The sequence below is a fragment of the Rhinopithecus bieti genome, unplaced genomic scaffold (assembly GCF_001698545.2).
Source record: "Rhinopithecus bieti isolate Rb0 unplaced genomic scaffold, ASM169854v2 scaffold_6708, whole genome shotgun sequence".
NCBI classification, from domain to species: Eukaryota; Metazoa; Chordata; class Mammalia; order Primates; family Cercopithecidae; genus Rhinopithecus; species Rhinopithecus bieti.
This window is the reverse complement of record NW_016806329.1, coordinates 4,099,475-4,116,890: the sequence shown is the minus strand read 5'-3', so window position 1 is coordinate 4,116,890 and position 17,416 is coordinate 4,099,475. Positions and strand designations below refer to the sequence as shown.

At 35.2% G+C, this 17,416-nt stretch overlaps 1 protein-coding gene across 1 annotated transcript in view; it reads right to left on the bottom strand.

Annotated features, from left to right (window-relative positions):
* UNC5C (unc-5 netrin receptor C) overlaps positions 1-17,416 on the bottom strand; it is a 394,905-nt gene that overhangs the window by 71,836 nt on the left and 305,653 nt on the right. Inside the window, exons 5-7 of the mRNA XM_017875500.1 lie at positions 15,950-16,130; positions 10,138-10,305; positions 7,589-7,753 (exon numbers count right to left, since the gene is read on the bottom strand). Coding sequence (XP_017730989.1) covers positions 7,589-7,753; positions 10,138-10,305; positions 15,950-16,130 — 514 coding nt within the window. The remainder of the gene's footprint in view (positions 1-7,588; positions 7,754-10,137; positions 10,306-15,949; positions 16,131-17,416) is intronic.

The following is a 17,416-nucleotide window of genomic DNA, read 5'->3' as shown; positions in this document are numbered from 1 at the left end:
AAACACCAAAAGCAATGGCAACAAAAGCCAAAATTGACAAATGGGATCTAATTAAACTAAGGAGCTTCTGCACAGCAAAAGAAACTACCATCAGAGTGAACAGGCAACCTACAGAATGGGAGAAAATTTTTGCAATCTACTTATCTGACAAAGGGCTAATGTCCAGAATCTACATAGAACTCAAACAAACTTACAAGAAAAAAACAAACAACCCCATCAAAAAGTGGGTGAAGGATATGAACAGACACGTCCCCAGATAAGACATTTATGCAGCCAACAGACACATGAAAAAATGCTCATCATCAATGGCCATCAGAGAAATGCAAATCAAAACCACAATGAGATACCATCTCACACCAGTTAGAATGGCGATCATTAAAAAGTCAGGAAGCAACAGGTGCTGGAGAGGATGTGGAGAAATAGGGTCATGGGGTGGGGGTAGGGAGAGGAATAGCATTAGGAGATATACCTAAAGTAAATGACGAGTTAATGGGTGCAGCACACCAACATGGCACATGTCTACATATGTAACAAACCTGCACGTTGTGCACATGTACCCTAGAACTTAAAATATAATTTTTAAAAAAAAGGGTGTTGAGCACAGTTCACTATTCAGATGCTAGGTACGTTGAAAGCCCAGACTTCATCACTACACATACATGCATGTGAGAACTCTGCACCTGTACCCATTACAGATCTAAAAATAAGAACTAAATGAAAAAAAAAAAAGCAAAGATAATAGGATGTTTGATAAATACCCTTCACTTCCTATTAATATATGTCAATGTATGGCATATGGGTTAACAATTAGGCGATAAACCTGTTAAGTTCAGTAAATTGACGTAATACAATAGCTATATCCTTGAGATGTGACAGCCTGGAACAGGGGTTGGCAAGCTCTGGCCCTCAGGCTAAATAGTTCCTGCTACTCATTTCTGTAAATAAAGTTTTACTGAAACACACACACACACACACACACACACAAAATAGTGACAAACATGCCACTTCACTTACCTTTCTTATTCAATGCAATCCATGTCATTTAGTATACCAAAGAACTCCACTTTTTAAAATGTTGTTTGGAAAAAAATTAACTATGTGCTTATACATCCAAAATGTCCAAGTTATTTCTGGGACCTTAAGTGATTCTGATAGCTTCTAATTACTCTTTAGTAATGCATTCTGGTGAAATAACATCAATTTTGTAAAGGTCTTCATTTGAAGGTACCAAATTATGTCTAGTGTAGGAACTACTTTTTCAGGCCAGTGAGATTGTATCCAGTGTAATACATATATATGTTATACAGTACTTACAATATGAACTACTGTGTATGGGTGGTATAAAAATTTAATAGAGCTTCTGAAATTGTTTACAGACCATGATCATATTTCACAAATGAAATTACACAGTATCACATAATGAATCCAACTTATCACACAGACTAAGAATTTAAATTATGATTGCAAGGCCGGATATATATATATATAAAATAGACAAATGGGAAATATTGCAAAACTATAATTCAGTTCCAAATCCCCATGTCTTCAAAATACTTGGTTTACTGGCCATAAGTAATTCTTGCACCCTAGAGTTTTGTACAACTAGGGTTTTATACAAGTATTTTATGCAAATACTTTTTTGGTAATCTAATTTGAATCAATGTGACCAAAGTCAGTGACATTGCTACTTCTTAAATCCAGGGAGCCATGCTTCCAAGATAATGCTGTGGCCTATCCTCAACCGTTCTTTTTAAAAAATGTAATTTATTATTATAAACATAACGGAATACTAAGCATAAATAATGTATAGAATAGAAAGCATATAGAAAAAGAAAAAAAACTTGTAATCTCATTAGCCCAGAAAATTCATAAATTTCATTCATCTTTTACTAAGCATACCTTTACACACTTATCACTAAATGCATATATAAATCCATATTCTGCTTTTCCATGTTAAACCTTATAAATATTTTAGTGGCTATATGATGTTCCATTTAATGGAAGTACTATGTGTTACTTAACCATCATCCTAATATTAGACTTTTGGGTTTTGCATTTTTCACAATAATAACAAAGAATATAGACATATGTGGCATACAGCTGTTTCTCAGTATCCAAGAAGGATTGATTCCAGAACCACCCCCCGCCACCAACACCAAAATCTGAGATTGCTCAAGTCCCTTATATAAAATGGCATAGTATTTGCATGTAACCTATGCACATCCTCACGTATACTTTAAACCATCTCTAGATTGGTTATAATACCTAATACAATTTAAATGTTAAATAAGTTGTTATACTGTATTTTAAAATTTGTTTTATTTTTAATTGTTATATTATTTTTTAGTGTTTTAAAATGTTTTTGACCTGTTCTTGGTTGAATCCACAGATGTGTAACTCACTGATACAGAGGGCTGACTGTATATATTTTTAGATATTCATACTAATTACTTAAAACTTATTCATTCAAGTAGAATTATTGGGTCAAAGGGTATGATAACTTTAAAATTCTTGACTTATACTGTAAAATTGCTTCCCCATAAAATTTTTATTCCCATTAGCAAGGTACAAAAGTTTCTACTTGACTACATATTTGCTTAACATTTAGCATTGTTATATCTTTAAAGTATTCATTAATTTTATAAGTAACCTTCAAAGTCTTTTTATGAAAAATTTCACTTGGTGTTGAATTTGAGGAAAGAAATGATTTCTAACATGTCTTATCCGAACACTATCAAACTGGTAAACAATTTAGAAAACTGATGATTAATTTTCAGTTGAAATTAAACATTCTAAAACTATAAAGCCCATGATAAACAAAACTCTATATTCAAACTATGAGTCAAAAATGACCTCTAATATATATTACTTAGGCGTAATGGGAAATGGAATTGAATAAAGAATAGCCCAATCAGATAGTAAGAGCCATTAATTGGACATGTTAAAATAAATACGGAACAGACCGGACGCAGTGGCTCACGCCTGTGATCCCAGCTTTGGGAGGCCGAGGCGGGCGATCACTAGGTCAGGAGATCTAGACCATCCTGGCCAACATGGTAAAACCCTGTCTCTACTAAAAATAAAAAAATTAGCTGGGTGTGGTGGCATGTGCCTGTAATCCCAGCTACTCAGGAGGCTGAAGCAGGAGAATCGCTTGAACCAAGGAGTCGGAGGTTGCAGTGAGCCAAAATCACGCCACTGCACTCCAGCCTGGCAACAGAGCAAGACTCCGTCTCTAAATATATACATACATTCATACATACTGAACAATACTGTAAGTTCCATTTCTTAGCTTTCAATCTTTTCCTATAATTATGATTTAAGTATGTGACTCATAAACAGAATAAAACTGAGTTTTTTCCTATAATTTTGGATTTCCTTGTACAGGTGAGTTTAATTCATTTACATTATGATCCCTGATATATGTAGCTTTATTTCCACCATCTCACTTATTGTATTCATTTACTAGTTTTCCTTTTGCCAATTTCCTACCCTTAAAATTTTTATTTTGAATTTATGCATTCAATTTTTATGTGTGTACTCAAGTCTTAACATTTTAACTTCAACAGTGGAATCAATGAAATCCAATGTAAATACTGTTACTGTTCTTTTCTTGAGCAATATTTGGAAGATGGAAATTTTTAACTTAGTTCGCACCTTCCCATATTCCATGTTAATATTGTCTACCATTTAGCTCCATCTTGTTTTCAACTGCTCCTCAATTGGTCCTATCTTATTTTAAGGAACCAATTGTTACTTTTCATTTTCAGTAGTTTACTCAGTAAGGTTTATGAGTAATAAATCCTCTCTATCTTGATTACCTGAAAATCTTTCAGATTTTGCTCTTTTGTGCAGTAAATGTTGGATTTTCTCATTCTATCCTCCATGAGTTTTATTCTCCCTGTTACATATTCACTTATGTATTCACAAAACTTCCCTATATTGTGGAAGTTTCATAAGATCTACATTCCAGTTTACAAATTTTCTCTTCAGCTTTATCTGAAGCTGTGTCTGATCTGATTTTTCATCTTCCAATGAGTTTTAAATTTCAATCATTATGCCTTCCTCTCTAGACATTCCATTTGTTTTTTTCTCTAAATTTGTCTTTTTAACAAATTGTTATTTCATTTGTGCTTATATTCCTTTTAAAAATATGGTTTGTCTTTTTACATTTACTCTACAGTTTTTTTCAGATTGCTCTATGAGTTCATGTTAGTAAAATGCTAACTCTATTATTGCTGACTCTCCCTTACAGTAGATAATTTTCTTGAGTGATTGGAAACTTTGTATTGTAAGCTTATTGACAGGTGTGGTCTATGTTTGCCATAGACTAATGAACTTACATTATGGAAGGAAACCTAGAGAGTAGCTTGCTGTTTGCTCTGCTGGTGTCCTAGAAGCTTAATTATACATATTTTGTGTTTTGCTTCTAGCAATGTATCTTAGATTCCACACCAGAGCTGGGGTGAGGTTATGGTTTTACTATAGATTTTATTTAAATGAAGTCTTCATTTCCTTTTTCCTACCATGTTTTTCTACGTCTTCCCTTGGCTGGTGGGCAAAAATGTTCTAGTTGTTTCTTATGGTATAGGTTAGGCATTTGTGAGTTTCAGCTTTCTTTAGGGTTCTTACTTCCGAGTCTAGGTCTTACAAAGCCAGGGCTTCTGCCTCTGTGCCAAAACTGAAACCCTAATTTCCAGTCCCTGGGACCCATGTCCACAGCCAGTTCCCCCTTCCTGGTTATTTTGGTGTCAATTCACACAGTTACCTCTCAAGCTTGGAGTTGCAGCTTCATTTTTGGCATTGGAGGATTTCTCTCTCTTCTTTCTTTTGGACCTCTTTTCTTCTCTCTCTCTTTCTGCATGCACGTATGTGTCTCTACTAAGTTTGCAATATTTTATCCAACATTTTAATATATTTTTAAAGGTATTTGTATTAAGTGCTTAACAAAGAAATGTATCTGAATTTGTTTTGAACAAATTAACAAATAAACATCAACAGTAATATTTTCTGTATATTTCACATTGTGTTCCTCTTAAGTACCAAGTTAGCTTTTGAAGAAATACTATACTACATTATCTAGGTAACTCTGAATCCTACTCACATCCATTATGAACTCTGAATTTCTCCTATCTAGCAGTACACCTACATTTATATCAGAATTATTTATATACAATTTTGAATAGATTCAGAGGATGTAGTTCTTACCTGGTTCACTGAAAGCAGACTAGCTTTATTTTGAGATAACATTGTGATATCATTGAAAGACTATTTATTAATGCATTCCAGACACTAATTCTCCCAAAGGAAATAAATATTAAGTGATAATTCCTAATTGCTGATTGCCACTTTCTGGCTATCTTTTCTACCTCGATTCTTTTTCTTAATACTGACCTTGTCCCTTTTGCAAACTTTGCAGTATCACTATTAGAAGCCTTTGTTTTCCAAAATAATGGCCAAACAATATTATTTCTTTGCAAAACTTTGGCAGTATACTGTTCCAGAAACACCAGGCTAACTGGTAAGCAGAAACTATAGCTTTCACTGTAAAATACTACAATTGCACAGTGCAGAATATCTGTGGTTTTATCACTGAGGAAATCAATAGTGATATAGACTACAATTCTTTGTTTGACTGGAGTGGATACAGGAGGGCAGATGAAAGAGTTTAATGACTTAGTAGGGATTGTCACTATAGCAAATCAGAGCTGCAGAAATAAATAGCTTTAAATGGAATGATTTTAACCCAAATAGCAAAATGTTTCCATCAAACAGGAGACGTGATAAAAAAATAAACACAAACAAACAAACAACTAAAAATACCCCTCCTGTAGCCTCATTCCTCTTCCCTGTCTATATATACACACTTCAGGCCATCATTACTGGCAAATATCCAATAATAAGGAAAAAAATTCTATGAATGCTTAAGAAATGATCTAGAAGCTAAGGGGTTGCTATGTCATGGAAGTCTTAGTTTGAATATATCATGTTTGTATTTGTCATAATTTAAAATGTGACATTTTCTATGACTAATAAAAGGTTCTATCTTGTGGCATTGTATTCCTTGTTAAAGAGGTTGTTCTGAGGATTTGTAAATATGTACAATAGAAGTAGTAGGTATTAAATCACCCAAGATTGAAATAGTATATTGAGAGAGAAAGAATGTGAAAGACAGAAAGAGAGAAAAAGTCCAACTGTTTCTACTTTGCAATCACATGAATCAGTTGGTTCTACAGTAAAGGAAAAATACTAAGTGATGAAAATGTTAAAAAGACTAACTTGTATGTGGTATGTTATTTTAATCCTCAACCCAAACAAACTCTGTACCTCTGGATAAATGGTTAGCAAAACTGATTTTCATTTATGCATTTCTGGTACAAACTTGTGAGGTTCACAGTGGCAGGCCCCACATCATTACCAGAAGCTGCGCTTTATACACTCAGCAGCAGCTGGTTCTCGAGGAATGCAAATGTACCCTGAACATAAAAATAAGAGGCCTACTGGATTTTTATTCTGTGGGAACAACATAATTATTTATTTGTATTTTAAGTAAGATATCTTTCTAAAGGTTCCTGTGTGTATAGACTGAAAAGTAAACAGAATTTCTTAAGTGTGGTAAAAACAAAATATTTTATTCTTAAATGACAAATACAAATACCTTTGCATAAATACCTTCAGCTGCTTGTATTCTGCTAGCAATGTGTAATGTATTATGAGAAATGTCAACACTAGACCACCATTAGTTCACATCCAAAGACAGCATATCATTTGATCCATTAATCTGAATAGGTATGATTTCAGAATAATTCTTAATACCTCAATTTATGATCATGAAAAGAGATAGTAAACTGTGTACATCTGAGGACTCCTCAATAAAGGGGTGAGAGTTTGCAAGTATGAAATCAAACTACCATTTAATTAAGAAAATCTAAGGAACAAAGACATGAAAAAAATGGAGAATAGGTAGCTTATAGCACACATTACATTCCTAAGCCAATCTTTGGCACTCATTTAAAAAATGTATGCTTTATTAATATTTATTTCCTTTAAATAAACTAAATCATATCCACATTATAATTTCTAATACAAACCCAGAATATTCAAGAGGTTGCGGAGATGTTCTCACTAAACATTTGTTCTAAGTCGGTAAATCTACCTACAGAAATATTTTTCATCTTTACATACATTTTACACTCCATGGACATTTTGGTTAGGTACCTGCCATGAATTAAGAATAAACAGCTTACATTTTAGAAGTCTTGTTTTGACTCTGTGAAGAGTTTAGAGTGCCCTTTTGTGCTTTCTGATAAAACCAAGTAATGGTTCCCTTCCATATAAGTGATTGAATCACCCCTTGCTCATGAAAAAGCAATATTGCATGCCATTTGTTAGCTGGACATAGTTACTATTTATTCTGGTTCCTGGAAAATTTGCTTTTTCCAATTGTGAGAGCGAGCTAGAATATTGCTATATTATTGCATTTTATTGTTGTTCAAAGAATTCTTTATTTCTAATGTTTCCTTAAAAAAATCCAAATGGTTCAATCTCCAGCCCCCTCAATGTCTGCAGTTTGCTTAAATTGACTTACTCTGCATGCAAAGCCCATCAGTGCAGTTCTTGGATTGCAAGACGAGGCCGTCGCAGTCCTTGCCTCCATTCTTGGGGGCTGGCGCCGTGCACTCCCTCCTGCGCCAGTGGGTGCACTCAGTTCCACAAGTAGACCACTTGCTCCATGACGTCCACCTGCCGTCCACTGCCATGGAAAAAATGTAGCAGCAAGTCAGAGGGAGAGGCAGCTGCTTAAGGGATGGAGCAGAGCTCAAGTATAATACAATAAAACAAAACAAGAAAAAGCATGCGCTACTGAGAAGCACTGTATTCATTTCAATTGCTGGGAATTGCATCTTCTACATCATTTGGGTTCAGTGAGCTTTTCCTATAGTGTGAGTGTTTTCTCACTGACCAAGTCAAGGGAGGCTGACTGAGACACACAAAATCCAAAGTTGTCACCAGGAGCTATGTAAAAGTAGGCCATGATGGTTTCCCTTTCCCTATTAATGGGGGAGCTTCTGGGTTTTGTATTGAAAATTAGGTCAGTCTTTGGATCCAACATTCTTTCATTCCTAGGGCCGTGTGGACAGTGAAAGTAAGCTTGTGTGGGAATTCAGAGAAGAGGTTGGTACAGTGGAGAAGAAATCTATCCAACCTTCAATTCATTCATCCAGGTGGTATATATCTATCTATCTCTTCTCTCTCATCTAAATTTTATACTGTCTTTTTATTTTACTTTTTTCATCTGGGCTGCTTGATTCTGCTGAAACCTTCTATAATGTTTTCATGAAAAGACTATTATTTTTCATTTATTATTTGATAATTCCATTATTTGATGATGTTTCTGTTTCTATTTTTATTAAAAAAATTTAGGTAAGACCCTAATATTTGTTGTGATTCAGTCATTTAGAACTGACTTACTTTCTTCCTAATTTTGGTGGCTGGCTTGTCAGCAACTTCAAAGATAATGAACTCAGATATCTCTATTTTAAAAGTACACAACTTAAATCTCAGTTTGAAAAAAGATAAATTTCAGTCATACTTTAAAATGCAGCTTAAGTTTCTCAGAAAATAGGATAAAATGTTGAAATAAGAGTTTTAAAATATTAATCTTCCCTGAAATACATAATTATAATGATCAAGGATTCAGTGTAAAACAATGCTAAACATTATTTACTGAACAGCTTAACCTTTTATATCTATATATTGATAAAAATTATATCAATTTTAATCATCTACGTAGTTTGAGAAATCTACATGATTTCGTATTCAGATTACTATGTAAATATATCATGCATAATGTGGATATGGTTATAAAGATACCCACATGAAAAATGAGAACAGCGTTAATATTTCAGTCATACAGAACTGGCTATATACGCAAGTCCCAACTACTTAGAGCAAAAACATTTGCTTTGACCTGCACCAATCCAGTTTACCAAAACACTGACACATGCATTTCTATTTCAACTCAAATTGATGGGTGCTTTTTTAATTGTGGGAGTCAGCACCTATAAAATAAAATCTGAAATTTTAAGCCTAGCTAAGCATCAAAATTTGCTTCATAAATAAAAGCTCTCAAAGGGTTCACTGTGGAAGACAGTTTTGATATTTGGAAATCAACATTTGGGAATGTAAAGTGTAGATTATGTATATCTCTCCAGTTCATTTCTCCACCCCATCCCTGAGAAAGGTTAAAAGATAAAGATTAAAGGATAAACACGACAAAATTAGGCCAAAGGGAGAAGTAAGAAGGCTGTGTATCTGAACAATAAAACTGAAAACACAGTAGCTACTCCAATGAGCGCAGTAAATTTATGGATTATTTCAAAATAATTTTAGCTTAGCTTTGGAATATATCGTATAACAAGGCATTTTAAAGGGTTTTGCTTTTACTTTTGGCAAATATTATCTTCAATTTACCTAGGGATAAGAGCTGGTAGCAAGATGAGATAGTACAGAAAGATGCTAAGAGGTGGAGAGATGCAATCTTGCTGTAGGTACCACTGCAAATAACTAAAAAAAAAATAGATGACCAACATTTACAGATAATAAAGAACTGACTGCATTGTAGTTTCAGAATCCATTATTCCATGTGCCAAAAAACTTTGCCTTCCTTATAATTCATTTCAAATGTTATATTTGCCCTTGACCAGAAAATGACACTAAATGTAAAATATTTCCATCTAAAACATTTTCTAAATTTCAGTTCAATTAATTTCTGTGGTTTTCTGAAGATCAAGGATTGTTATTCCTAAAATGTGTGGCTTTCAGTGCCATTCAAATCTCTTGAATTACAAAATCTGAAATCTTGGTCCCAGCAGTTTTGTTGAATAATATAAAGGGATTATATCCAGTAGTGTTTAATCTCCTGTTTTATACAATTTGGCATGTTTTGGTAACAAAGTTAAGTATTCTTTTGGAGGAAAACACTTGATATCCCAGTAATGCAAACAGTGAGTAGGATGGATTTAAATAATGTTTATCACACATTCAGATCAAGAATAAAGTTTCTGTATCTATTCTCTAAAAGCATATTTCTTGAATAATGGGAGATGTTTGGATTGAGAGGACTGGTTTATTTACCTGGGCATAACGTAGTACAGGCTATTTTCTGCACACTCTGCCCTTCACAGAAGGCACCCCCATTGAGTGGTGCCGGGTTGGTACAAGTCCTTGTACGTTTCTGATACCCTCGTCCACAGCGGCTATTACACACAGACCACTCTGTCCAGGTGGACCAGCCGCCATTGACTGAAAGGAGGCAAACAGTAAAAAGTGGATTAAACATGTGTGCATGCACAACACACATGGACACAAAAAACAGACACAATATGTAAACAAAAGTTATTTTCCAAGTGACCATTTATAAAAATCCAAAATTTCAAAGCCAGAAGAGACCATGGACCTCATTTTATCCAAAGTTTTAGTGTATAGACAGAGAAAAAAAAAATGTTTGCAAAGACATACTCACCTACTCAGAAAAATAAATAGGACTGTATGGGTTCTCTTTTACTTGGCCAGTGTGCTTAAAAAATATACATATCTCCTTACCTAGTCAAGCTCCAAAATTACTTTTGACAGCTCGTCTCAAATAATAAATGTTTACATCTCTATGACAAGCCTGCAAGTGAATCTATAGCATGGGGACAGAATAAAATAATTTAGCCTTAAAAAAAAGATGATTGATTTTTTAAGCATGTGTAAACTTTACAACCTTTTAAGGATTTTTATTCACTTGCACAAACCAGTGAGCCCGGCTAAAAAATAAAATCCTATAGTACTGGGGTTATAAACAAATTGACTGGCTATTTGAGTTACTTGGCGATTAGTTGATATTGAAATTAGCACTTATTTTGTGTGTAAAGGCCAATTATGATGTCTGACGGAGCTGTCAGCATATGTGATTGTAAAACCTACACCCTAACACAGCACACTCTTCAATTCTGCAGATCTCTCTTTAGAAAATACTTTGATATATATTTTTAATACTTCAATAATGTGAGTCTATACAATATTGTAATTAAACAATCTGTAACAAAAATTATTTCCTTGTAGTTAAAATATAACACAACTAGTATACGCATCTGCTTCCTGACACTAAAGAAGTGTATTAGCCATTCAAGTAACACAAACCTTATATGTGCACAGCATTTGCCCAACATTTTGTTTTCTAGAAACCTATCCAATAGGAAATTATGATGAATATTATATTTACAGACAGAAACATATTTTTATAGCAACTTTATTTCATATAAAGAGGAATAATTGGAAACAACTGTAATGTTCAAAAATGAGAAAATGGCAAAGCCAGCCATCTATGTTAATGTGACTGACTCCTGACAACCATTAAAGGCGATCCTGTAGAAGGCTATTGAATAATCCATGAGGCTGGGTGCAGTGGCTCATGCTTGTAACCCAAGCACTTTGGGAGGCCAAGGAGAGAGGACTGCTTGAGACCAGGAGTTCAAGACCAGCCTGGGCAACATAGCAACACTCTAGCTCCACAAAAATTTAAAAAATTAGCAGATCATGTCAGCATGTGTGTATAGACCCAGTTACTCAGGAGGGTGAGGCAGAAGGATCCCTTGAGCCCAGGAGTAGAGGCTGCAGTGTGCTATGATCACATCACTACACTCCAGCCTGGGCAACAGAGTGAGACCCTGTCTCCAAATAAATAAATAAATAATACATGAATGTTTCAGTATGTTTTAAATAAAAGTAATGTTTATGGATACATTATGCATAATCATGTATATGTATATAATTTTTATATAATATGTATACAACACTTATTATATTTATATATTTTAAATTATAAAAGATGTATAACAATGTGTAATGCTTATTTTTAAACCTTATGTATACATATAAAGTACTAGTAGCATATGCCAGGTGCAGTGGCTCATGCCTATAATCCCAGTACTTTGGGAGGCCAAGATGGGCAGATCGCTTGAGTCTAGGAGTTTGAGACTAGCTTGGGGAAATATAGTAGACTTCATCTCTACAAAAAATGCAAAAATTAGCCAGGTGCGGTGGCACACGCCTGTAGTCCCAGGTACTTGGGAGGCTGAGGAGGGAGGATCATTTGAACTCCCAAGGAGACAGAGGTTGCAGGAGCCAAAATTGCACCACTGCACCCCAGCCTGGGCGACAGAGTGAAACTCTGTCTCAAAAAAAGAAAGAAAGAAAATTCAATTAGTATACATATAATTTTTGTTTAAATGCTATCTCTGGGTGACAGCATTATAGGTATAGGTGTTTTCTTCTTTGACCTTTTCTGTTTTCCAAATTCTCTCTAATGGATGCATATTTGTAATCTAAAAATTGCATTAACAAAAAATACATAAAACAGTCACTAAATATGAAATACTGGTTAGATATATATGTTTTCTGTGGAGTTTTGGTGAGTTCAACCTATGAGGCTTGGACAAATTATTTTAGGAGGTTATGTAAAGGACAAGCAGATGGTGGACAGGTAGGGTTTCAGTTAGTGTTCCAAAAAGCAATTTAACCTGCTCAAGTTTACAAAATTCCCTGCCATGGAATTGTCTGTATAAACTGCTTACTAGCATACTGGCAAGCTGATATTTGGGGTTTAGGATACATGTACTGTTCTGCTGAGATTTTAATGAGAAATGAATAATCAGAAACTTTCAGAGATGAAAAAGTCTTTGAAGATCCCTTCATTTACAGAGAACGAGGCAAGGGCTCAGAGAATCCTGGTTAAAAGACCCTCTGAAGATAAGTTAGTGACAGAAATACTCCTATGACCCAATATTCCTGATCCTAGTCCAAATCCATTTCCTTAATTCTAAATACTAAGTTACTTGTATTTGATCCTTCCTAAGGACAACATATTCATTGTATTTATGGATATTGAAAGCATAATATACATAAGAAGAGATTTGCAGATATGCATGTACATTAAACATCTATATAATACAACTATATATAGTCTGCCTTCATTAGTTATTTATGACTGGCACACGCTGTGATTGTACCCCATTTCTTTTTTGCATTTCAAATGTTGTTAATCAAGTCTTTCAGGCAGTTTAAAAAGAGATAAGAAGAAGAAAACATTTTATTGTGATTTAAGAAAGGCAACTGCATACAATTCAACACAGCCATTATCTGGACTAGGAAATCAAACCTCAGAGTAATCAGAGGATCAAAAAAATTTTATGCATCTTTCCTGTAATTAAAATGACATTTTTATAGCAGCACTACATTCATCCTTTGGAACAGCATAGTAGTTTCTCTTCTCATAAACACACATCCATCTGAATGGTACTGTGGGGTAGGCAATATTTTACTTCAACTCTTTAAGGATTTTTTTGACGGGGCCTAAGAATTAAATTGGTGTAACACAAATCACGGGAGAAAAACGTGTAAATTTATTTTATATAACTTTAACATGGCCTAAGAAAATGAAGACCCAAAGATGCAGTTAGAGTTGAATGCTTATATATTGAATTGGACAAACAGTAGTAAGTTGTGAAAAAGTAAATTATGTGGTAAGGCTAAAAGAAGATTAAGAGTTATTTTAACAAGATCAATACAGAATTATCTGGATCTTAACTTCCCCCTGGTCTCAACTTCCTGTCCTTGAGGATAAGAATGTTACTTTCCTTCTAGTATAGGGAAGCCATCTTTCAGTTGAAAATCTCCTCTCCTGCTTTTAAGAGTCAGAAGGATTATCAGAGTGATCTTGAGTCTGCTGTTTCTCAAGGATCTTTAATGCAGAAAACAGTCAATATGCCAAGTGGCATATTCTGGGGTGACAAATTCTTAATTCCTTCAGTCCTATCATGTACCCCATAACATTTCAGTCAAGGACAGACTTCATATACAATAATGGTTTGTTTCATAAGGTTATAACAGAGCTGAGAAATTCCTATCACCTAATAACCTCATAGCTCTTGTAACATTGTGGAGTATTACTTTACTTTTTCTACAAATGTGCTATAGCCTAAGTGTAGTGTTCACAAAGTCTACAGCAGTGTATAGTAATGTCCTCGGCCTTGCCATTCACTCACTATTCACTCACTGACTCACCCAGAACAACTTCCGGGGCTGCAAGCTTCATTCATAGTAAGTGCCCTATACAGGTGTACCTTTTTTTTTTTTTAAATCTTTGATATCTTATTTTTACAGTACCTTTTCTATGTTTAGATATACAAATACCATTTTGTTACAGTTCCTTACAGTATTCTGTACAGTAACACAGTATACAGGTTTGTAGCCTAGGAGTAATAGGCTATACCCTCTATCCTAGGTGTGCAGTAGGCTATACCATCTAGGTTTGTGTGAATACACTACGATGTTCTCACAACGATGAAATCACCTAACGATGCAATTCTCAGAATGTGTCCCCATCATTAAGTGACACATGACTGACTGTACCATGAGCCACATACTTGTCAGTGGTTGTCCCTCCTTCAGTCAATAAGACACCAAGGCCCATGGAGTTTAACACTAAAACAGTGATGAAAATCTTCGTTATGTTCTAAGAAGTGGTGAGGCATGGGCATATCATTCTGGCGGTGGCATAACCTCAAAATACTTCCCACATTGTTCAGTTTCCTCTGAGACAGTAAAACATCAATAATATGAGAAACTATTAGGTGTCTAACATTGTAAGAAATATGTAAATATACAGACCAGTCTCTCGGTCTACCAAGGAGCTTAACCTTAGCTGGGGAGATGAAACTACTCATGAAATGATTGGAAAATAACTGAATGCTAAACCACACAGGGAGATAAAAGCATATGTGCCACATCAAAATGGGGTATGAAATTGCTTAGTACTTTCAGAAGATTGATAGGTTTAGAGATGAGCTGGCTTAGAAAGGACCAGGGCATGGGAGGAAGCTTCCTAAGAAGTCACTTTGTTGGATTTTACCATATTGTTAGGATTAGGGCCACTTGGCCAGATAAGGCAGCCCTTCTCTTCACTCCGCACACCTCTGATGGAGTGAGTAGAATGAGTTCTAAGAAGCTAAAATTGCTCTAATGTATTTTGGGAACAGATCAGCTCCCGCTTTCCGAGGGTTTGCAACGATAAGACTGAGGTTAGGTCCACAGAAACATCAGCAGGCTGATAGAAGCACATTCATCTTCAGAACTCAATCTAGATCTTGGTGGTACAGGTTCTCGAGAGAAGAGGGCTTACAGAACCAGCAGCCACTCAGGAAGGCTTTCTTCGCTTTCCTGGAAGCTGACTGAGAAAGGGTTGAGAATGTCCGAGCCTATCCTTTTATTCTTAATTCCTTCAGTCGTATCATGTACCCCATAACATTTCAGTCAAGAATTAAGAATAATGATGTAAGTGCTGAAAAAGCTAAACATTCTTGATATTTGCACTCAAGGTAGTGAGAAAAAGAATAGAATCTATTTAAAACAGTAGGTGTTTTAAATATGTGTTTTGTTTTCAAATACAGACTGCACATTCAGTCAGGGCTATGCCTGGGTATCTCTGAGATATATACTCATATTCACTTGATCTGGATTTTCTCAACGTTTCCCCCTATGTGTGGAAATATCAGTACTGGGGAAGCAATTAAACCTCACTGCCCCTGTGAAAAGCAGCAAACAAGCCACGATGGAGATTGAAAAGGGACTTCTAGAACCGGGCATGGTGGTGCATGCCTGTAATACCAGCTACTCCAGAGGAGGCTGAGGTGGGAGGATCCTTTGAGCCCAGGAGGTCGAGGCTACAGTGAGCTATGCTCATGCCATTGCACGCCAGCCTGGGTGACAGAGAAAGATCCTGTCTCAGAGAAAATGAAATTTTTTAAAAAAGGGCTTCTAGCTTGATATTTTAAAGTTAAGATATCGATGCCAATGAGAAACTAGTTAGACATGAACTAGATTGAGACCCTGAAGGACCACTCACCATAGACTATGACAGTGGCAGTTGTGCTTTTCCTCTTGGCAACAATGTTTTTGGCAACACAGGTGTAATTTGCGGTATCAGAGAGGCGGGCCTGCTTTATGATGAGGTTGTGATCAATAGTAATATAAAAATTCCGATCTTCAACGGGATCAATTATGTCTTCATTTTTCAACCATTCCACCTAAAGATACATGAGAAAAATAGATAAATCCTCAGCATGGATTCCTTGATGGCTGCCTGTCCTAACCCGTATTTTGTACATATGATCTTAGCCAAAAGGCCAAGAAGCGATATCTGTGTTTTATAATATGTACAATGTTGTTCCAGGCCATGAACTTCTGCAAACTGGTGGGAAGTAACTTTCCAAGGTCACGTTAAGTATCACTCACCTGCCAAACATGCTGATTCTGTCTGTACTACATTATTCTCAAATGTCAATGAACCAATTGGGAAATACAGTGTTCAAATTGTTTTCACTTTGCCCTGCAGGCACAAATGAGGAAATGGGGAATGTGTGCTGCCAAGTTCAGAACCCAATCAAAAATAATAGGATAAGCGTTTCAAACTGAACTCAAACCTTTTGTTATTTGATTTGTTTACTCTTGGCAACTTACCTGCTGCTTTTCAGAAAAGAATAGAAAGACTATTTTTAAAAGCACAAAAGGAATTTTAGACATCACATAGCTGTAATAAAATAACATTTGGATGATTTACATGTAGCCTTACTGAAACATATGGATTAAATATCCCTGAAAATACACTGACTTCAAAATGTAGCAAAACACATATTTGGAGATGTATCTAAGCCAATTTTTTTTTTTTTACGTTTTTCTACCAATTCTTAATACAATCCGAATAGCTTACAAATCATACTCAAATCCCTCCTTTTGTATAATGCTAACATTCAAATCTTTGGCTCAGGGTGTACTTTTGGGGAACCTGACCTTAAGACATGACCATTTAAAACTACTGAACTACTTTTTTCTATGCGAATAATATTAATGTAGTAATAGTGATGTTATATTTGCTGAATAAAGAGAGGAAACATACCTGTATAAGCTGTTCTTCTGGAGGTAAACTATTTCTTATTCTGACAGTTGCCTTTTTTTCTATGCACAGGTTTTTCCATAAAGCAAAACAACAAACAATGTTGATATTTACTACACTTAAACTCTGCTTTTGCATTAGGGTGAATGTGGATACAGGTAACCTTTAGTGGTAGGGAGTCAATATTGTTGCCATTTTCAAAACCTTAAGGAGCTTCTCTAACACCACAAGAGGTCTAGAAATTAATCTCTAAATCTGTCAGTGGGTTTGACATTGCACAACTCTAAATTACATTTAAGGCAGGGACTCTCAAATAATGCTCCTCTAATCCTTAGAAGAGAAGCCAACATTTATAGAGAAAAATAAAAATCAACAACAATCTTGAAATATAGAAAAGTATGAGGTTGCAGAGTAGATAAA